This window comes from Prunus persica, chromosome G1, assembly GCF_000346465.2.
Source record: "Prunus persica cultivar Lovell chromosome G1, Prunus_persica_NCBIv2, whole genome shotgun sequence".
NCBI lineage: Eukaryota > Viridiplantae > Streptophyta > Magnoliopsida > Rosales > Rosaceae > Prunus > Prunus persica.
Genome location: NC_034009.1, coordinates 8,270,840 through 8,291,408, shown reverse-complemented (window position 1 = coordinate 8,291,408; position 20,569 = coordinate 8,270,840). Strand labels below are relative to the sequence as shown.

The 20,569-nt window shown below is 37.0% G+C and overlaps 2 protein-coding genes across 3 annotated transcripts; both read left to right on the top strand.

The window, feature by feature from the left end:
* Positions 4,992 to 11,861, top strand: LOC18789524 (ABC transporter B family member 4). Its single transcript, XM_007227018.2, has 12 exons — positions 4,992 to 6,307; positions 6,702 to 6,756; positions 6,844 to 7,019; positions 7,103 to 7,324; positions 7,419 to 7,657; positions 7,859 to 8,384; positions 8,574 to 8,847; positions 8,959 to 9,863; positions 10,042 to 10,308; positions 10,468 to 10,731; positions 10,842 to 11,135; positions 11,278 to 11,861. Exons 1-12 carry the CDS (start codon positions 5,993 to 5,995, stop codon positions 11,629 to 11,631), a joined length of 3,891 nt encoding a protein of 1,296 aa, XP_007227080.1. The 5' UTR covers positions 4,992 to 5,992; the 3' UTR covers positions 11,632 to 11,861.
* LOC18789663 (protein CHUP1, chloroplastic) lies at positions 15,910 to 20,557 on the top strand. 2 transcript variants are annotated; one of them, XM_020555536.1, is made up of 8 exons: positions 15,910 to 16,253; positions 16,371 to 16,991; positions 17,224 to 17,655; positions 17,750 to 17,881; positions 18,292 to 18,473; positions 18,565 to 18,676; positions 18,955 to 19,098; positions 19,853 to 20,557. In XM_020555536.1, the coding sequence occupies exons 2-8, from the start codon at positions 16,413 to 16,415 to the stop codon at positions 19,964 to 19,966; spliced, it is 1,695 nt and encodes a 564-aa protein (XP_020411125.1). In that variant the 5' UTR covers positions 15,910 to 16,253; positions 16,371 to 16,412; the 3' UTR covers positions 19,967 to 20,557. The 2 variants fall into 2 exon arrangements, with proteins under 2 accessions (XP_020411125.1, XP_020411124.1); XM_020555535.1 differs by having other exon boundaries at positions 15,911 to 16,257.

Below are 20,569 nucleotides of genomic sequence, written 5' to 3'. Positions count from 1 at the left end.
ACTTTTAAATAATCTAAATAAGTCTTGTGGTATTCAATTAAGATTATTAGAATTTTTAAAATAGAGTTGTCAAATCTAGTGGTATTCAATCAAGACTTCAAATAAGTAACATAAAATCAAGTATTCAAAAACTTGCTAATTTCGTAGGATTTTTTAAAACGTGAGATTTCGTGGAATTTTTTAGTGAGATGTATATAAATACTAAGCCCTATCTCAAATCCTGCGCTAACCCATCAGATTTTTCACTTGGGATTTTTTTTTCTCTGCTGCAGAAGATGAACAGACGGCATAGTAGTTGCTCTAGATCTCAGAACGTTCACAGCATCAGCCTCCAAAGAGGCTCCACTGGTGAATTCCTTGCACTCTTTTATGGTGAATTCCTTGCTCTCAAAACGGTTTGCTCTAAAGAGACCTTATCAAAAGTTGTTGCCTTCTCAACACAAGAGACGAAAGCCAACATTTTTTTGAAGCCAATACATATATAAAATTCTTTGCTACGACTGAGAACCCAGAAAAAAAGAAACAAGATGAAACTATCGTAAGTTTTAACTTACCCCAAAAATTGATCAAATTGCACGAAGTAGTGAACTATGAAGAAGAAATTGCATATACCTACCGATACAAGCACTGCGAAAATCAACGAAATGCTAAACCTTTATGAATCAAGCTCACTTTTTAAATTTTTTAAAAAAAAAAATTCTGCTAACATACAGAAAACGGTGAAATTGTTAGGCAAAATTGTTGATTTTTTCAGCTCTCTGGAAGAAGATACAGCGCACACTTTTGCAAACTTAAGTGGGTCCTACTATGACACCAAAAGTTTTACTGAAACGACAGCATTGTGATTTTCTTTGCTTTTGTGCTTTCAAAAATATGTCGTCCTTTCAAATCTACATTGTCCTTCCAAATTTAATAAATCTTATGATAGAAATCTTTTACAATCTATAAAAGAAATTTTTTATTATAGAAATTTATAAATAAAATCCTATAAGTCATTACATTCTGCTTAAATTCACAAGACTTTTTTATATCTACATAGTCTTTTAAAATCTCAATTGAATAATGAGTCTTACCCCTCAAATGCATCTCCACATAAATAAAAGCTTAACAAAAAAGAAACTAAAACAAAAGTCAAGTAAATGCGATGCAAAAAAAAATAACACTATTTAAATCTAAAATTTAACCCACAAAGACATCAAACTCAACTCAACACAATTCCTAAAATCAAACCCCTAGTTTCAACTCTAGAATATTCAATTTCAAATTAAAACTAAAATTAAATATGCATACATATATTTAGGAGAAACCCAAGAGGAGAAGTTAAGAAAGTAGGAGAGAATTAGAAGAATTGAAGAAGCCAATAGAAAGCCAACGAGGGTTGGTTAAGTAGATAAGTATCATTCTCTTCTCTATCCAGGCGTAGGTTTGAGCTCATTGCCGATAATCTTTTTTTATGAGTAATTTGTAAAAATCAAAAATGAGGCTAAGACTCTGTTTGTAAGTCCTAAAAGAGGTCTGCTTTGATATGCCCTGGCCCTGAGATGGGGTAGTCTCCCCTCCCCCTAAACTTTTTGTTACCAAAAAGAAGCCAACACATAGAGAAGAGTTATGAAAAAAAAAAAAAGATAGATAAGAGGAGAGATATGAAGAAGTTAGCTGGGCAAAAGACATATAGGTTAGGATGTTGTTAAACGAACCCTAAAATTAACTGAGTACACCCTATGATCTAAGTACACCATAATATTTAAATCAAAATGTAAAATGAACTCAGTACACCCTATTTAACTACCAAAGATACCTTTGTTACACCCTAATATACTATATCACACAACACCAAACCCGTTCAAGAGTTGGCTGCCGAGCACTATCAGACCACCAAACCCTGTGTGTGCTTTCTCGACTTCAATTTTATGTTTGATATATATATATATGTATTTTTTTTTGAGAAATGGATTTCATTCATAGAACTGAAATAGCATACATAGAACGACACGATACAGTGACCTTGTTAAAACCTTCTTAGGGAACAAACCCTATGGTAGGAAAGAGTACCACACATTTCGTGGACTAACAAGAGAGTTCGATACAGTCACATTAGACCAGTACAAAAGCAAAGCAAAACAACACTGACACAAAGACCAACGACGAAAACACTTCAACACAACCCAACTGTCAAAAGAGTCCTTCTATGAAATCATAGTCCTTTACACAGCCACAAGATAGTGAGAGCAGCTGACAGAGAACACACCAAAGCTCCAGAAAAAAAGAGAGAACCCACAAAACACACCAGCTCTATCCACCTTTAATAACAAATGGCGATGGAAATAGAAAAGTCTGCAAGGAGCAACATAAGAGAAGAGACAAAGTACAACGAAAATGCTAAGAAAAAAAGAAACAAAAAAGTCCCCAAAGACACATCTATCATCCCAACACTGACAAGGAAACCTCCTATGAATCCATAGTCTTTAAGATAGGCAAAGAGTCAAAGATGTGCTAAGAGGATAACTGAGAAAACACCACGCAACAATAACAAAATTGGCCTTAGCCACTTAACCCGAAACAGAGTATCAGGCACAAAAGCATTCCCCGAATGCCAAACCCGTGAATGCTCCAATTACACATTAAAGAAGGCTCCCAGGAGACCCCACTGGACCAGTCTCCATAGGCTTGTTAGAATAGGCATCAATGCACAAGCTCTTAGGAATCATGAAGTCTACCCTAGAAACCAAGGTATCATCATCAAAAACGGGCGCAGACATGGTAGGGACCAAAGGAGACGAGGCCCAAACACAAGGAGACAAACCACCAAACAGCACGAGAGGAAAATCCAAAAGCGATCGAACAGGGTGTTCAAATTTCCTTTGTTATTTTAGAAAATATTGATGCTTAGTTGTGTGACACATATGCCAAGATATACATAGATGTCAAAATGAAGTAACAAGACTGTCCATGATGACTTGTAGCTTGTGGATACCGAGAAACATCAGGTCCAAAGAAATTGGGTGATCACTGTGTAAAATCTTTTTTCACTTACGTGTAATTGGAGTTGAATATGGTGAGTAGGATGTATTTATTAAAATTACATTTGTTTTACAATTCAATATATTCTTTTTGTACATTTTATATTAGGGTAAATTAGTAATTCAATAAATAGTCTAGTAATAAGGTGTACTCACTTAATTTTAAGGTTTGTTTAACAACACCATTCTTTTATTTGCAGTTCCCTTCTATTGAGGGATCCCTTAAATAATTTTATTTGAGGGACGCCCTTTAGGGTACCCTACAATTCTTTTCCCAATAATCCAAACCATCTATTTTTTAGGTATTCATTCATAGATCATCCTTATAAAAAATTAGACAAATCGGAAACCGTTTCGACATCCAATTGTGTCTTACAAAATCAATGAACACGGTGCTTTAAGAAAAGTACTAAAATTTCAATAACTCAATTGAGTGGTCACATGATATCGGATTCAAGTGATTTTTTGTAGAGATGATCTTTGAATGAGTATCTACAAAATAGACGGTTTGGATTAGTGAAATACAATCCGGAGTGGGGCCTACAAGGGGTGTCCCTCAAATAAGCTTATTTGAGGGATCCCTCAATGGAAGCTCTCTGCTTTTATTTGTTTTAATTTTATGTGGGCTACTAAAGATACGTTTTTTTTTTTTTTTTTTCACGAAAAATTTTGGGCCAGGCAACAGCCCAGCCTGCCCTTCAAGTAAATCCGCCCCTTAGAATGATTTACATAAAATTTTCCCACTTCATGATTTGGTATTTATCCATTGAGTAGCTTGAATAACAAGATTTTTATTATTAGTCCTAGCTGTAATACAAACTAGAAATTTAATTGATTTAGGGCTCATTCAATTTCATGTGTTTTACATGTTTAAACATTGAAGGGGTTGGGGCCAGAAAATGATAAGGAAATGTCATCCTGGGAGCTGGCCAATGGTCCTTTTCAATAAAATTGCAATTAAGAAAAACTTGGGCCAATAAGCAAAGATCAAGGACACCAAATCCTTCCCAGAAGTTCAAAGATTAAAAACAGAAGAAAAAAGACACCCCTGAGGATTGCTTTTGTCACAACTGATGTCAGATTCCTTCTTTGTCTTTTGTTAAGACATTGAGGCCAAACCACCCAAAAAGAATTATGCCAACCCTTTATTAAACATACATGTAGTAGCATACATTTCCAACAGTCCAAGTTACGCATAATATATAAAAACAAATGGTCACATTGGACCACCCAAATTGCAGTGGTTGAGATTGTTCTTCTATTGCATAAGCTTGCGCATCACTTCTCCTGAATCAATAATATACACACCTCACGTCATATTCCATGCCATAGTATTTGTTTTGCTACCATTCCTCTGTCTTATTCCTTATTTTCATTCCCATGTATTCTATTCTATTCTAATCATATAATTCCAATACCAGCTTCTTGTTTTACTCATTTTGTTATATGTAGATGGGCAATAGACACTGGTTAATCTATAGAGGGCAAAGCATCATGGCCTGTACCTTACACCTAATCTCGTGATCGAATAAAATATATAACTCAAGTGATTAAAAACAGTAGTTATTGATTATCTTTGCATCGGAGTCCTTTATAAAGTTACCCTTTTTACGGGAAATGAATCTCCTTAAGAAGAGCTTAATGTTCTTATCACTAAGCTATGACTCATTGGCGTCACATATGTGTTGTTACGTGACCAAAATTAAGATGATTTCTATATCTTTGCAGTACTCTTCTAGAAACTTTTCATTGTTTTTTATATAAAAAAAACGAATTTGATGGTGGGGTAGGATGATCTAGTACAATTGACTACCGGACACCAGAAGAAGACGGCTGCGTCGCAATTTGCTAGCAGCAAGCAGAGGATCTGAAATTATATATTCGACTACAACCCAAGTTAGATTACCCACTATATTTTCATAGGCCAAAAGAGGAAAAAAATGAAAATGAAACTCTACTTGTTCACTGTCAAAGCAGCAAGGCAAGAAGAGGAGCAGAGGGAAGACTAGAATGGCATGTCTTTCAATTCAACTTAGTTTAATAAGTATCAACTTTTTTTATTTTTCTGGATAATTTTAATGTTTGACTAACCATGTATCCAACAACTTCATCAAACCATTTTCTAGAATGTGGTAAACTTGTTTCCTCTTCAGTGAGTATATTGATCTTTTGGTGATATTAATGTTTCCTGCAACAATTTTTTGAGTTGTATCTCAGGTGTTTGTGGTTATGTCTCTTGTCTTTAAATTTCTCACCTTTAGAGCATGCATTAGCTGGCTGCCCACTTGGTTTCTTTCTCTTTTCTCCTTGTTTGATTCCTCACTTTAGATTTTCGTTGTGTTTGTGGAGGATAGAATTTGCATCGTTTGCTGCGGTTGTAAAGTTTATTCTCAGCATTCTTTTCGTTCATATATAATACTGACAAGAATTATACCTTCCCCGTGATTTCTCACTGCCTGCATTTTGCATGCCTGCTGTGTAAGGCTTCTTAAGTTTTGGTTTGGTTTTGATATTTTTTATTTTATTGCAACAAACCCTTCTCACAATTGCTGCAGTTATTATTTGTTCTGTTTTTCCTCTGTTTTCTTTTCCTGTCAGTGTTGTTTCAATGGGGCTACTTTCATCTTCTGGAACAGGTTGTCTAATACTGACACGTGCACGTTACACACACAAAAGAAGAAAATTGGAATAATAAGTGGATTTTTTTATATTTTTGCTGACTGATAAACTCTATATTCAATTAGATTAAGTTGGCATATGTTCCTTGGTTTGTGTTGTCAATTTTGTGCCCAAAAAAAAAAAAAAAACATGTGTCTTGTTGCTAATTCAATCCAGAAATGTTCTCTTGCAGCTCTGAACTCATCATCCAAGTTTGAGTTGCTTACTATCAAAATATAGTTGCAATTTAGTTCTCTGAGGTGCTTCTTTTCAAATATAGAAAACTTTACTAAATTATTATTGCTTCGAAAAACATGGCTGAGGAAAATCCTGCGGATGGAAATGTAAACAAGAAGCAGGGCACGACAGAATCGAAAGGCCACCCGGCAGTGGAGGACTCTCAAAACAACCTACAAGATACAAGCAAGAGCAAGGAGACCAAAACAGTACCATATTACAAGCTTTTCTCCTTCGCTGATTCCTTGGATTACCTGTTAATGTCTGTTGGTACAATCAGCGCTATTGGAAATGGTGTCTGTATGCCTCTAATGACCATAATCTTTGGAGACATGGTTAATTCTTTTGGAGGAACTGAGAATAATAAAGAAGTGGTTGATGTAGTTTCCAAGGTAAATATTCTGTGACTAAAAACTGTTAGATAGTTATCTCTGTTAATGTAACATCTTCATAGAAATTAAGTCAACTAGGCAACGTCAGCACTTCGAAACAACAAAAGTCTGCTTCAATACATCAACTGAAATCTGTTCTATCCAGTTAATGTAACATCTTCATAGAAATTCTGTTCTATCCAGTTCCAACAGAATTATATCAACTGAGCTTACTTCTGTTTTTTTAACTTCTATTTTGGTTCTCTAGTATCTCGAACGTAGTTGCTAAAATAGGGTGTTCCTTCACCAAATAAGTTCTCGATTCAGCAAAAGTCATATTTGCTAAATTGTGCTGTATGAAATTATAATGAACGAGGTTTAATCAGAAATAACTTGGCCAATTCAATATTCTCAGGTTGCTCTAAAGTATGTCTACTTGGCTGTGGGAGCGGCTTCAGCTTCATTTCTACGTAAGTACACTGAACTCCCTGCTGATGCATCAAACAAATAATTTGGCTTTTCGGAAACTGAGATGTTTAGCTTTTTCCATATGCCAGAGATGTCTTGCTGGATGGTCACTGGAGAGAGACAAGCTGCTCGAATAAGAAGTTTGTACTTGAAAACAATATTGAGGCAAGATGTTGGCTTTTTTGATAAAGAAACTAACACTGGGGAAATTGTTGGGAGGATGTCAGGTGATACTGTGCTCATTCAAGAGGCCATGGGCGAGAAGGTATTTACATGCCACACACAAAAGCCTTTACCTGTTGCTATTTTCTCCAATAACCTCTTATTTCTTTCATTTTCTTATTGCAGGTAGGAAGTTTTATCCAGTTAATTGCAACATTCGTAGGAGGCTTTATTATAGCATTTATTAAGGGATGGCTTCTCACCCTTGTCATGCTATCTTCTATTCCCCTTCTTGTCCTCTCTGGTGCCATCATAGGCATCATTATTTCTAAGGTCGCATCCCGTCAACAAACTGCTTATTCAGTGGCAGCAACTGTGGTAGAGCAGACCATAGGGTCAATCAGAACAGTAGGCCTACTTTTCTTTAAAATCTTTAAAACAAAAATTTACTACTTCTATTTCCTTTGTGTAGAACTAAATCGGATCTGTGTTCCCAATTCAGGTTGCATCTTTTACAGGAGAAAAGCAAGCTATAGCTAATTACAACTCCTCCTTAATTAAAGCTTACAACTCTGGTGTGCAAGAGGGTTTGGCATCTGGGTTCGGTATTGGTTCGGTCATGCTTATTATAATGTGTAGTTATGCTTTGGCTGTATGGTTTGGAGGAAAGATGATACTTGAAAAAGGATATACAGGAGGAGAAGTCATGAATGTAGTTTTTGCTGTGTTGACTGGCTCCATGTAAGTTGCATTTCTGTAAAATTTAATTAGCAAATTTATTGATCCTAACACTATTGTACTAGTTAACATGTTTTGCGTGCGCTGAAAGAATGGGATATTCAAAATCTACTTACTACTCCCCCTCCCCCCATCAGTCCAAAATTTGATATTTGATGCTTCAGAACATCAAGATATAATAATGTTTCTTTCATAAATTTTCAGGTCTCTTGGGCAGGCATCTCCATGCATGAGTGCCTTTGCAGCTGGACAAGCTGCAGCTTATAAGATGTTTGAGACAATTAACAGAAAGCCAGAGATTGATGCTTATGACACTAATGGGCAACAATTACATGATATCCGTGGAGACATAGAACTAAAGGATGTTTGTTTTAGTTATCCTGCAAGACCGGATGAACAAATATTCGATGGATTTTCTCTCTCAATACCTAGTGGTGCAACTGCTGCTTTGGTTGGAGAGAGTGGAAGTGGTAAATCAACTGTAATAAGTTTGATTGAGAGATTTTATGACCCCCAAGCTGGTGAAGTTCTTATTGATGACATAAATCTCAAAGAGTTCCAGCTGAAATGGATCAGACAGAAAATAGGCCTTGTCAGCCAGGAACCCGTTTTATTTACTTGTAGCATTAAAGATAATATTGCCTATGGGAAGGATGGTGCAACCACTGAAGAAATAAGGGCTGCTGCCGAGCTTGCCAATGCTGCTAAATTCATAGACAAATTGCCTAAGGTTAATTCATTTAAACTTTTGTGTGAATTTTTAATTTTGACGACCATTTTGTTACATTCAAAGACGGAAATATAGACATATTACAAGAATTTTCTAAAAACGTTGGATTATTTCAATAATTAATTTAATATAACTGGATTCATTCAATTCCTTTTTTCTAATTTGTGGTTTTGTGACTTGTGCATTTAGGGACTAGACACAATGGTTGGTGAGCATGGAACTCAGCTATCTGGGGGCCAAAAGCAGAGAGTTGCTATAGCTAGAGCAATTCTGAAAGACCCAAGAGTTCTACTTTTAGATGAAGCCACGAGTGCTCTTGATGCAGAATCTGAGAGAGTTGTGCAGGAGGCACTGGACAGAATTATGATCAACCGGACCACTGTGATTGTTGCACACCGTTTGAGCACAGTAAGGAATGCTGACACCATTGCTGTTATACATCGAGGAAAAATTGTTGAAAAAGGTTTGCTATCTTGTCCTGTTCTACCATTTGAATGCCGAATATTACTGTCTATAGTTCAACATATTCTTAGTCCATGAGTGTTGCACATACTGATCGTTTTCAACTGAGCAGGTCCACATTCTGAGCTAATTAAGGACCCTGAAGGAGCATATAGCCAGCTTATAAGGTTGCAAGAAATGAGCACCGTGTCAGAACAGACTGCTATAAATGATCACGAAAGGCTTAGCAGGGTGGATTCTCGAAGACACTCAAGTCTGGATTCTCGAAGACACTCAAGTCAAAGATTTTCAAACTTACGATCCATAAGCCGGGGATCATCTGGAAGAGGAAATAGTAGTCGTCATTCCTTCTCAAACTCATATGGTGTACCCATAGGTGTCCTTGAAACTGCATCTGCAGAGCCTGATATTCCTGCTTCAACATCATCAACAGTGCCTCCAGAAGTCTCACTTAGCCGCCTGGCCTACCTGAACAAGCCAGAGATCCCAATATTATTACTAGGTACTATAGCTGCAGCGGCCAATGGGGTAATCTTACCTATTTTTGGGATAATGATATCCAGTATTATCAAGACCTTCTTTGAGCCACCTCATCAACTCCGTAAGGATTCGAAGTTTTGGGCATTAATCTTTCTTGTTCTTGGAGTGGGATCTTTCATAGCACAGCCATCAAGACAACACCTTTTTGCTGTGGCCGGGTGTAAGTTAATAAAACGAGTCCGGTCAATGTGCTTTGAGAAGGTGGTTTATATGGAAGTAAGTTGGTTTGACGATCCTGAGCACTCAAGTGGTGCAATTGGTGCAAGGCTTTCTGCAGATGCAGCTTCTCTGCGCGGTCTTGTTGGAGATGCTCTAGGTTTGCTGGTTCAGAATTTAGCAACTGCAATTGCTGGTTTGTGCATCGCTTTTGTAGCAAATTGGCAACTCGCTCTTATAATCCTTGTTCTGCTGCCTTTATTAGGAGTAAATGGTTATTTTCAAATCAAGTTCATGAAAGGATTCAGTGCAGATGCAAAGGTATTTCTCCAAAGTCCAAACTTTGCACAACAAAAAAGAAAAAAGGAAGAGAGTATATATACATAATGTGTGTATAGAACTTGTAGCTGGTGCAGCCAAAACATCATCCAATCTCACATGCATAATATATATAAGACAATTCCTTTTTGTCAATGCCGTAAATTTTAAATGGTTGCAGAAAATGTACGAGGATGCAAGTCAAGTAGCCAATGATGCAGTGGGGAGTATTAGAACAATTGCTTCCTTTTGTGCTGAAGAGAAGGTGATTGAATTGTACCAGAAGAAATGCGAAGGCCCTATTAAGACAGGGATAAGACAAGGGTTAATCAGTGGGATTGGTTTTGGGCTATCATTCTTTTTTCTCTTTTCTGTGTATGCCTGCAGTTTTTATGCTGGAGCCCGACTTGTTGCAGCAGGCAAAACAACATTCTCTGATGTTTTCCGGGTTAGTTTTTCTGCCTTGCACTACAAGTCTTTAAGTAAATAGAAGAGAAAACATAAGCAGAGGATCCGAACTCTGCTAAATAAGTACTTGTTACTTAAGAATTAAATCTTTACTAGTCCATTGAGGCCATTGCTAACATTTTGCTTTCCTGGTTTGCAGGTTTTCTTTGCTCTCACGATGACAGCTGTCGGAGTGTCTCAGTCAGGTTCCCTCACCCTTGATTTAAGTAAAGGAAAGAGCTCTGCTTCTTCCATATTTGCAATTCTTGACCGGAAATCGAAAATAGACTCCAGTGATGAATCTGGAACAACTATAGAAAATGTGAAGGGAGAAATTGAACTTCGCCATGTCAGTTTCAAGTATCCAACTAGACCTGACCTGCCAATCTTCCAGGATCTTTGCTTGACCATTCATCACGGCGAGGTAACTAGACATGTTTTGTCCTTTTAGTCATTTCAATCAATGCATAAAATTTTGGACCGGAGTAGTCTAATTCAAGTTTCTTGGACTTACAATGTGAAATATGTTATCAGACAGTTGCTTTGGTTGGAGAAAGTGGAAGTGGGAAATCGACAGTTGTCTCTTTGTTGCAGAGATTTTATGAACCTGATTCCGGTCACATTACATTAGACGGAATTGAAATCCAAAAGTTACAGTTGAAGTGGTTGAGACAGCAAATAGGACTGGTGAGCCAAGAGCCTGTGTTGTTTAATGACACTATCCGAGCCAACATTGCATATGGAAAGGAAGGGAATGCAACAGAGGCTGAAATTATAGCTGCAGCAGAATTGGCGAATGCTCACAAGTTCATCAGTAGTTTACAACAGGTAGGCAGTACAGAATTAACAAGTTTGCCAATTTCTTTTTGGCCACAAATACTGTAAATGAGGAGGACTAATTGATGAAAATTCACAAAATTATATTCGGAAGGTTGAAGATTAACCATGTTAAGTTTGGAAAACAATGCAGGGTTATGATACAGTAGTAGGTGAGCGGGGGATTCAATTGTCTGGTGGACAGAAGCAAAGGGTGGCAATTGCACGAGCTATAATGAAGGCACCAAAGATACTACTGCTAGATGAAGCCACAAGTGCTCTTGATGTTGAATCTGAACGAGTGGTTCAAGATGCATTGGACCGAATCATGGTGGATCGAACCACAGTCGTGGTTGCCCATCGGTTATCCACGATTAAGGGTGCAGATGTAATCGCAGTGGTGAAAAATGGAGTCATTGCAGAGAAAGGAAAGCATGAAACTTTGATCAATATCAAGGATGGCATTTATGCTTCTTTGGTAGCATTGCATGCAAGTGCCTCATCTTAGAGAGCTTTGACAGTCTTTTTATCCAAAAGAAAAAGAATATGTAATGTAATATATTTTTATGCCGAGAGGTAAATTACCAAGAGGCATTTTTTCTTTCTTTCTTGAAACTCATTATAATTATTTATGGTATTTACGGTTTAGTAGCTTGAATAACAATATATTATTATAAGTCCTAGCTGTAATACATGTTATAAGACTATAATTTGATTGATTGAGGGCTCATTCAATTTCTTGTGTTTTAACATTTTCAATGATTGAAGGGGTTGGGGCCTTTGACATCTGAAGTGGCTCCTCAACAACCCAACTTCTCCATTCACCCAAAACAACAAAAAGTGGATTAAACTTTACTCCATAAACAAACATGCAAAACAAGTCAAGCCCACTTTTTTGCAAGCTCATACAAAACCCCATGACATTAAGCATTTTTATTTTAGGTCTAGAGTGGTGGTTCTACTTCTACATCTACTTATTGAATTGATCATGCGCATATTAGTGCCCTGGTGTTGACTGAGACTGCCATTGACATCTGACCTCTGATCTGACCCGCCACCTTTTTCATACTCTGCTTGTGTACTAAAAAAATCCCAGTTTCTCTTTTCAAGCATCAACAATTGGGACCAAAGCCTCCTATTTTTATAGACACTCGCGTGTAGTTGGAAAAACTCAACGGGAAAGGAAGAGGAGAGGAATAAGGTGATCAAAATTAGATTAGTTGAGGGATACTCTTGTGAGGCTTATTCACATTGTATTTTCATAATCTGAATCGTCTATATTTTAGGTTTCATGATCACCGATCAACTACTTTATGGGCTCATTTCAATGCGGTAACATTTGCTAGAGTCAAATGACCTTCCCTCCCATAAACAACATGACCCAATATCTCAAACATATGAGACCTAAGCTTGAGTTTATCTAACACCACAGTGAATTTGCAAGTAGTACTAAATTGTGGGTAGTTTTCTTTTCTTCGATGACATGTTATGCAGTTAGATTATCGACAATGTTAACCTCTCCAGTGTAAATTTAAGCATTGATTAAGGAATTTGATTAATTACTCACGTGAATTAGATAGTTTCAATCAACATCAATAAGAGACAATATATGTCACAATCAAAACAATAAATGATACATAGGTAAAGTTGCAAATTGCGGGTAGTTTTCTTTTCTTCGATGACATGTTATGCAGTTAGATTGTTGACAATGTTAACCTCTTCAATGTAAATTCAAGCATTAATTAAGCATTGATTAAGGAATTTGAGTAATTACTCACGTGAATTAGATCGTTTCAATCAACATCAATTAGAGACAATATATGTCACAATCAAAACAACAAATGAGACATCATGTGATGAAAAGTTGCAACTGACCAACCAATTGGCCATACTACATATTGTATCTTATTAACTTGTATATACAACTTTCCAAGTTTTAAATCCTTCAAAGGGAATCCCATCCCCCCAGTTTTCTTTCTGGCTTGTTGATCTTCAGCCTTCAGGTACTTTTCTTGTGCAATCTGCATTTCATGTATGTTCTCTAAGATTTGCCTATTAACCTACACATTCTATGGGCATCTTTCCGTACAGTATTTTTAGAATGGCTAAAAGTTTTTTCAGATAACCAAGAACCGGAGTTTCATTAGTCGAAATCTTCTCCATCTTAGCTAGCTACCCTTTTTGCAAATTTGAAATTTGACAATGCCCGAGTGAAGATTGAAACCAATGTAAGGGGCCATCAGCCATGTTAAGGTGGTCCATAATTTGGAGAATATGAGACAAAAGCATGAGCTAAATTAAGGCAATTGGGCATCATGCATACACCAAGCAATTTCTTTTAGCTAGCTTGAGTCTGCGGTGGCTTTGAAATTCAGCGCATGCAGAAGAACAAGTCACAGTCTCAAACAGACTCACAATTACTCACTGTCACATGCAGCACTGTTGCATTGCATGTATATATATATATAGTTCATTCAAAAAGTTTCACGGGTGATATATGTATTTAGCGTCTTGCTTTTGTAATTTTGTACACATATCTTTCTAATGGGAAAATTTTCAAGTCTACCTATTCACTTTGGTTGCCATTAGTTTTTCTTTTCTGCCCTTTTTCCCATCTGCGTGGTCCCTCTAAACATCAAAACTGGAAAGCCATGCAGACCTAATTTTCACATGGGGTCACATTGGAACTTGAAACCTCTGTTTGTTATATATGTTAATAGTTGAAAGGCTTTTCAGTTCACTCAGCTGCAGGGCAGGCAGAACACAGAGAAACTTTCATTTTGTGTATGTAGAGCAGCAGATGGATTCCACGTACTATGACGGAGGAAAAGCAGGCACAAAGAGAAAGAATAGAACTTTGGATTTTCATCTGATTTGAGGGTTAAGTAAGGTATGGTGCTGCTGACGACTTTTAGCTTTCTCAATCAACTAGTCTTTTGCTTTTCGTGTCTTTTTATGCAGCACTATATTTTCTAATCCGTGGGTTCATCTTACTTTTCTGATCCATATATAATATATGTGGTCGGATTTGGAAGCTGCAACTATACTTTTGTTGTTTTGACAATATTTAACAATAATCTTTTTTTAGTATAAGCGAAAATCTAAACTATAGAAAAAGGGAATTTCTTATACACACACAACTATTATGTCGTGGAAATTCGAATTTGAGACATTTAATCTGCAAGTCAAGACCTTTTTCAACTAGATTAGACCATATTGACTATTTAACAATAGTCTTAGCTGGTCTTTAGATGTTCCTATCTTAATTTTTGGGTCTGGAATATATTTACTCTACCCCAATATTTAATTCAGAAATTACAGAGGATTTTCATAGCTAGTGATCAACTTCTTATTGTGTCTTTTAGTGGAAGATTTGAATTTGGAATATTTTTCAATGGTAGAAAAATAAGTATCATTAAATTAAGAGTTAGTTGATAAACCGACCTATAGTTAGCGATTCTATCTTTTTTGATAAATAATCCTTTGCTCCCATCTTACCATAATATCAATTTGACAATTGCTAATTTAATTTCTACTCAAAGCCTAGTAGCCACAAATAATCACAATCATCTTTTTTTTCCTCCTTATCTTTTTCTTCTTTCCATAGCCAAAATCTGAATATTGTATTGGTAAATATAAATTTTATTTTCCTTGTGAGACAAGACAGAGTATGTAATAATTAAGCCGTCCCAATACTGATTTTGACATTGAGGAATATAAAGAATATGGACCCCAACAAAAACTACACTTTCTGTTGCATTTCCTTTTCTTGCACAAACAAATGGAAATATGACCATACGAAGCCAAGACTGTTTCTTTTCAATTTCCTTGTGAGGACAAACACATCTTGATTGGTTGAAGAGTAACCAGTATCACAAAGAGAATACTAAATAAACACAAAACAACTCATTTGAAAATTCATATGCATGGAAGACAGCACTTAAAAAAAAATATAGACCAATATAAAATGTTTTCCAAAAAACAAATTCCATAAAACCATGCACTAAACCCTATATAATTAATTAAGCCAATTGGATTAATAATTAGGGTATGTGGAGATTAGTTGAATGGCCCATAATTGTGACTTGCAACCAACCATTTGGAGAGGGGAGCAGTTTGAGCTTAGAAGACAACTTGAATTTTCCATTTATGAGTGAATTATGATTGGTCTTTACGCATTAAGAAACCACCGTTGGATTGAATATAAATATAAATATATTTTGATTTGAAAAAGAGTTCCGTTTCTGCATTCATCCATATCTTCCAATCATTCTCATGAGTCTTGTCTCTCATACGAGTATATAAATGTGTGCTTGTCCCTATATGTCACGGACCCATCTCTTATTATATGTGGTACGACAACCTAAGCATGATGAGCACATCAAGTATGATAGCAAATATTATAAGTAAATTTATGAAAGGGAATGAGGGTTTTCCCACATACACACTACTAAGGTATTATGTGAGTTTAAATTTGAGAGCACTGACAAGTCGAGATTTTTCTTCATTGAGCTAGACTTCGTTGGCCGTTTTTAGATTTTAAATGAAAGGAAAAAATGAAAGAGAATTTTGAAAAGAAAAAAAATCTAAATGGGCCACGAAAAGGTTGATCATTGTTTTTTAGCTATTAAAAGAGAGAATTTAAAAGGTTCGTCTCTTTTTTTCTTTTTTTTTTCGTTAAGGACAAGAGTATATAGATTCCTTTCAAATTTCATGAATACTTAATGGCTCATAAAACCCCAAAGGACGTTTCTTCCTTACAAAATTTAAAATTCTGGTATTGAATTTAATTCACCATTAAGCGTGTTAGGTGATATGGAGTCTATTTTATGTCATCATTAAATAACCAAGAATTAAAAATGCATTAAACACAAATTCTAACTGAAAATTCATTATGTGCACAGAAACTGATAAAAACACAATCACAATATGGAATGTTATACTTGTGTTCTCAGCACCTCAGATTTTCCAGAGTCTCAAAGGTCGTGAACTCTCTATTGGGTTTGTTGCTAATTTGCTGGAGATTGAAAGGTGGCCAAGATAAGTGGTTCTTGTGCTCGATTTGGTGTGGTCAATGAGGGATGCCTGTTGTGGGTTCTTGAGAGCCATTGATGAAAGTTGATGTATAAAGTAGGTAAGTCAACTGCCGAGTGCAGGCCCCATAAGTACCCATGCACCAACATTGCAGTACAGAATCTAACAGAAGCTCCTAAATCAAATCTCTGTTCCATTGTTTTGTTGTTGCAGTTGCAGGTTGCTTCGAGAAGACAATACCTTTAGGCCATAAGCATGAAGCAAGGGACGCCACCATCTTCAACAAAGAGTGAAAGCAAAGTTTCTGGTAATATGTCACAGCCAACACCACCATCTTATCTCAGAGCTTCAGCTTCTTCCAAAGCAAAGGAGTCTCCGAGTCCAAGGCCATCAAGAGCAAAGTCAGTCTCCCCAGATGTGAATTGTGACAATTCCAGGAGCATTAGAAGGTCTCTTTTGCTCAACAAGCCTAAATCTGGAGAGTTGGTGTTGGGATCTCAGAAAAGTAAGGAACTTGAAGAGACTAAAGCTGTGGGTAGGCCTGGAAATCGCCAGGTTGCTGAGCAATTTGCAAGGCCAAGGCCGCAGAGGCCTGCGGATCCTAATTCCAAGAGAAATGAAGAAGACCCACATGTGAAAAACAGAGAATTGCAGGAAAGACTTGACATGAGTGAGAGTTTGACCATGAATTTTCAGGCTGAGGTGTTGGCCTTGAAGGCAGAGTTGGATAAGGCTCAGGGCTTGAACGTGGAGCTGCAGTCACAGAACAAAAACCTCACTGAGAAACTTGCTGCTGCTGAAGCAAAGATAGCAGCTTTTACCACTCGTGAACAGGTAAGACACGAACTTTCATGGGTCTGTGATTGTTTTCCATGAAAACGTGGTGCCTTTATTGGTTGCAATGTTTATTCACTGCAGTTATTGATTTTGTTCTTAATAATTGATTGTGGGTTTTGCGCTTTTAAGATTCTGTATCTGTTTCTGGCAGAAAATTCAATTTGGTTGTTCTGAAGTGTAGTCTTAATTATCTGTAGTTTTGATATCATTTCTGTTTTGCATGATGTAGCGGGAGACAAATGGAGAGTACCAGAGCCCTAAATTTAAAGACCTTCAGAAACTCATTGCCAACAAATTAGAACGCCCAGTAGTAAAGAAAGAGGCAGTCAAAGAAAAAAGTGCTAATAAAACACCAGCTCCAGCACCAACTGGTGCAATTCCTAGAGTTGCAGCCACCCAATCTGGGCCACCACCCCCGCCCCCACCGCCACCATCAGTTCGATCCCCGACCCCACCACCACCTCCACCTCAGCCCTCAGTGAGAACAACTACCAGTGCCACTCAGAAGGCTCCATCCCTTGTAGAATTTTTTCACTCATTAAGAAAGCAAGAGGTGAAGAGGGACTCTCCAGAATCTAGAAACCATCATAAACCATCAGCTATTAGTGCACATAATAGCATAGTTGGAGAGATTCAAAACCGTTCAGCGCATCTGTTAGCTGTAAGCTTTTATGAGTTTGATAACTTATTGCTTCTTTTGTTTCTGCTGCCTCAGCTTGAAGTTTGAATCATTATCTAATGACAATTCTTTCCAGATAAAAGCAGATGTTCAAACAAAAGGAGAGTTCATCAATGACCTTATCCAGAAGGTGCTGGTTGCAGCATATACTGATATAGAAGATGTCCTAAAATTTGTGGATTGGCTTGATGGAGAACTCTCATCCTTGGTACTTTCTAACGCCCAACTATCTTTAATTTTACCAAATCAAAAAAGTATCATATTTTCTGTACCATTCCATAAGCAGAAGCCAAGATTTTCTAGAATCAATTGCAACTGTAGGATATATTTTGTGGAGAGAATTGCAAGCCAAACATATAACAAACAGGGGGTTGTAAATATTTGTAATCTATTAGCTGCCTAAGATGGTCGAGTGGTATCTCTGATTGCAATTCAGCTTATCTTGCATTACTTTAGGCCATTTAGGTACTTTAAAATGTTAATCTTCCATTGGCTTCTGCTTTGGAAAGTTTTGAAACTGGGCACCCCTACTAGATTGTAATGTAAGAAACTTAACTGGTTCACAGAGTCAGATACATAAATGGGTGGATAAGTCTAACATTTTCATGCCTTCTACAGGCTGATGAACGGGCTGTCTTAAAGCATTTTAAGTGGCCTGAGAGGAAAGCTGATGCCATGCGAGAAGCTGCAATTGAATATCGTGACCTTAAACTGTTGCAAAGCGAGATTTCTTCGTATAAGGATGACACTGACATTCCATGTGCAGCTGCCTTGAAGAAGATGGCTGGCTTATTAGACAAGTAAGAACTATGTAAATTATCTTCTATATTTGTTAAAAGTATTTCTAGGCCCAGCATGTTAATGTTGCTCTCTCTCATCTCATTGTCTAAGGTCGGAGCGAAGTATACAAAGGCTAATTAAGTTAAGAAACTCAGTTATGCGTTCTTATCAGGAATTGAAAATTCCAATTGATTGGATGCTTGATTCTGGGATTGTGAGTAAGGTATGCTTCTTTATGTGCATTCTCTAATATATTGAGGGTGATAATGAAATTATGCAGTTTAATCTGAAAAATACAGATTCCAGCATGGCAGAAACCTTTTAAAGTATCTTGACATTTTTGGTAGATTATATCCGCATATCTCCTGCTGTATTTAGTGGCTTTGTTCTATCTCATTGTCTGTAATCTGATGTCGGGAATTATTTTAAAGCCTTGTGTACATCATTATTTAGTGGCTATTGAGGAATATGCTTATGTTTATATTGTCCCAAATTGTGTAGATAAAGAAGGCTTCCATGAATCTGGCTAATGTTTACATGAAGAGGGTGACAATGGAGCTTGAATCCATTCGGAATTCAGATAGAGAAACAAGTCAAGAATCTCTTCTGCTTCAGGGCGTGCATTTTGTATATAGGGCTCACCAGGTAATCCTTGAGTCAGCAATTTCTATGTTTGTTCATAGTTATGGTATGGATAGGACCACCTAACAAGGAGCCTAATGAATCCATTTAAGAGAAAATAAGGGCAATCAAGTCGGGTTGCACTGAATATCACAGGGGCTATTGTTTCAATTTTGGAGCAGCAAATGTATAACTCACACTTTCAAGTGTTTTTTTTCCCTCTAATATGAATCCACCCACCCTCTTTATTATGAGAAGCTGAACAGTGACCAAGAATGATAAAAAGGAGAAACTCCTTTCTTTGCTGTGCAGTATCTCAGTTTATGACCTCATAGTAGGTTAATGGAGACTGGACATATGATGGATTTGGGGGACTATGTTTCATCACGTGAGGCATTTTTCTGGGTGGTTTGGATAAAATGGCTTGGGTACCCTGTCTAATTTTCTGTTGTTATGTAGACATCTTAGGTTCCCTGTCTAATCGGATTTCTTACCTGGGAGTAACAACAAAGTTGCTGCAACTGGATTTGTTTTCCCTTTTTTCTGTTCCAATCTTTCTTTTCACTACAAGACAGACCTCTTATCATGGGATAAGGCAACCTTTAAACAAACCAACTTCATTAGATCTTCAAGCTTGTAAAATTTTAGGAGCTGACTTCATATGATGAATTACACATGGAATGCAATTGTTGACTTTCTTCTTGATATTATGTCATATGCCCTTAATACCCCTTTTTATATTTGTCCTCTGAGCTGCCTACATTGTGGAACTATGCAGTTTGCTGGAGGTCTGGACTCTGAAACATTATGTGCTTTTGAAGAAATAAGACAGCGAGTACCGGGACACTTGGGAGGTTCTCAAGAGCTGTTGGCAGGCATAGCATCTTCCTAACAAGCTGCAATGAGAGACTTCCTGCCGCCAGTTATGAGTTTATAAGAAAGTTAAGCATTTTCTTCATTGTATTTTTATGAGGTTTACAAGAACCCCAGCTGCAAACAGAAGTCGAATAATCTGACTGCAAAAGGTTCAAAATCCAGTTTTGTGAAGCATTGAGAAGTGAATGAAATCTCCACCAAGAATGTTGCATCACTCAGAGGCTACCTAAAACCAGCTTTCCAGGCCGACTACTGACGGCATGGACATGGACTCTTCACCAATCAAAGCTCCTACTATGATCAACTGACTATGGTAATAGTTGCTGTAAAAGATCTCCTACTGATTATACTTTCTGCTTTTTGTGTATAATATTAAACAATGTTCACTGTATTTAATCTTCTTTTGTGATAAGATCCCAGCTCAACTGCCTGTGGCTTTATTTTTTACCTTTTTTGTTCTCTAAAGAGATCTATAAATTTAGCACTTGTATTTTGAAACTTGGTTGTACATTGCACAGGCTGAACTACTGTCCCCAAGAATGTTTGGTGTCCATGGAAATTTCTTGCTGTTTTCGCTAATTAGCTGCATGAGATTGATTCTGATCCTGGTGGTTGAAAA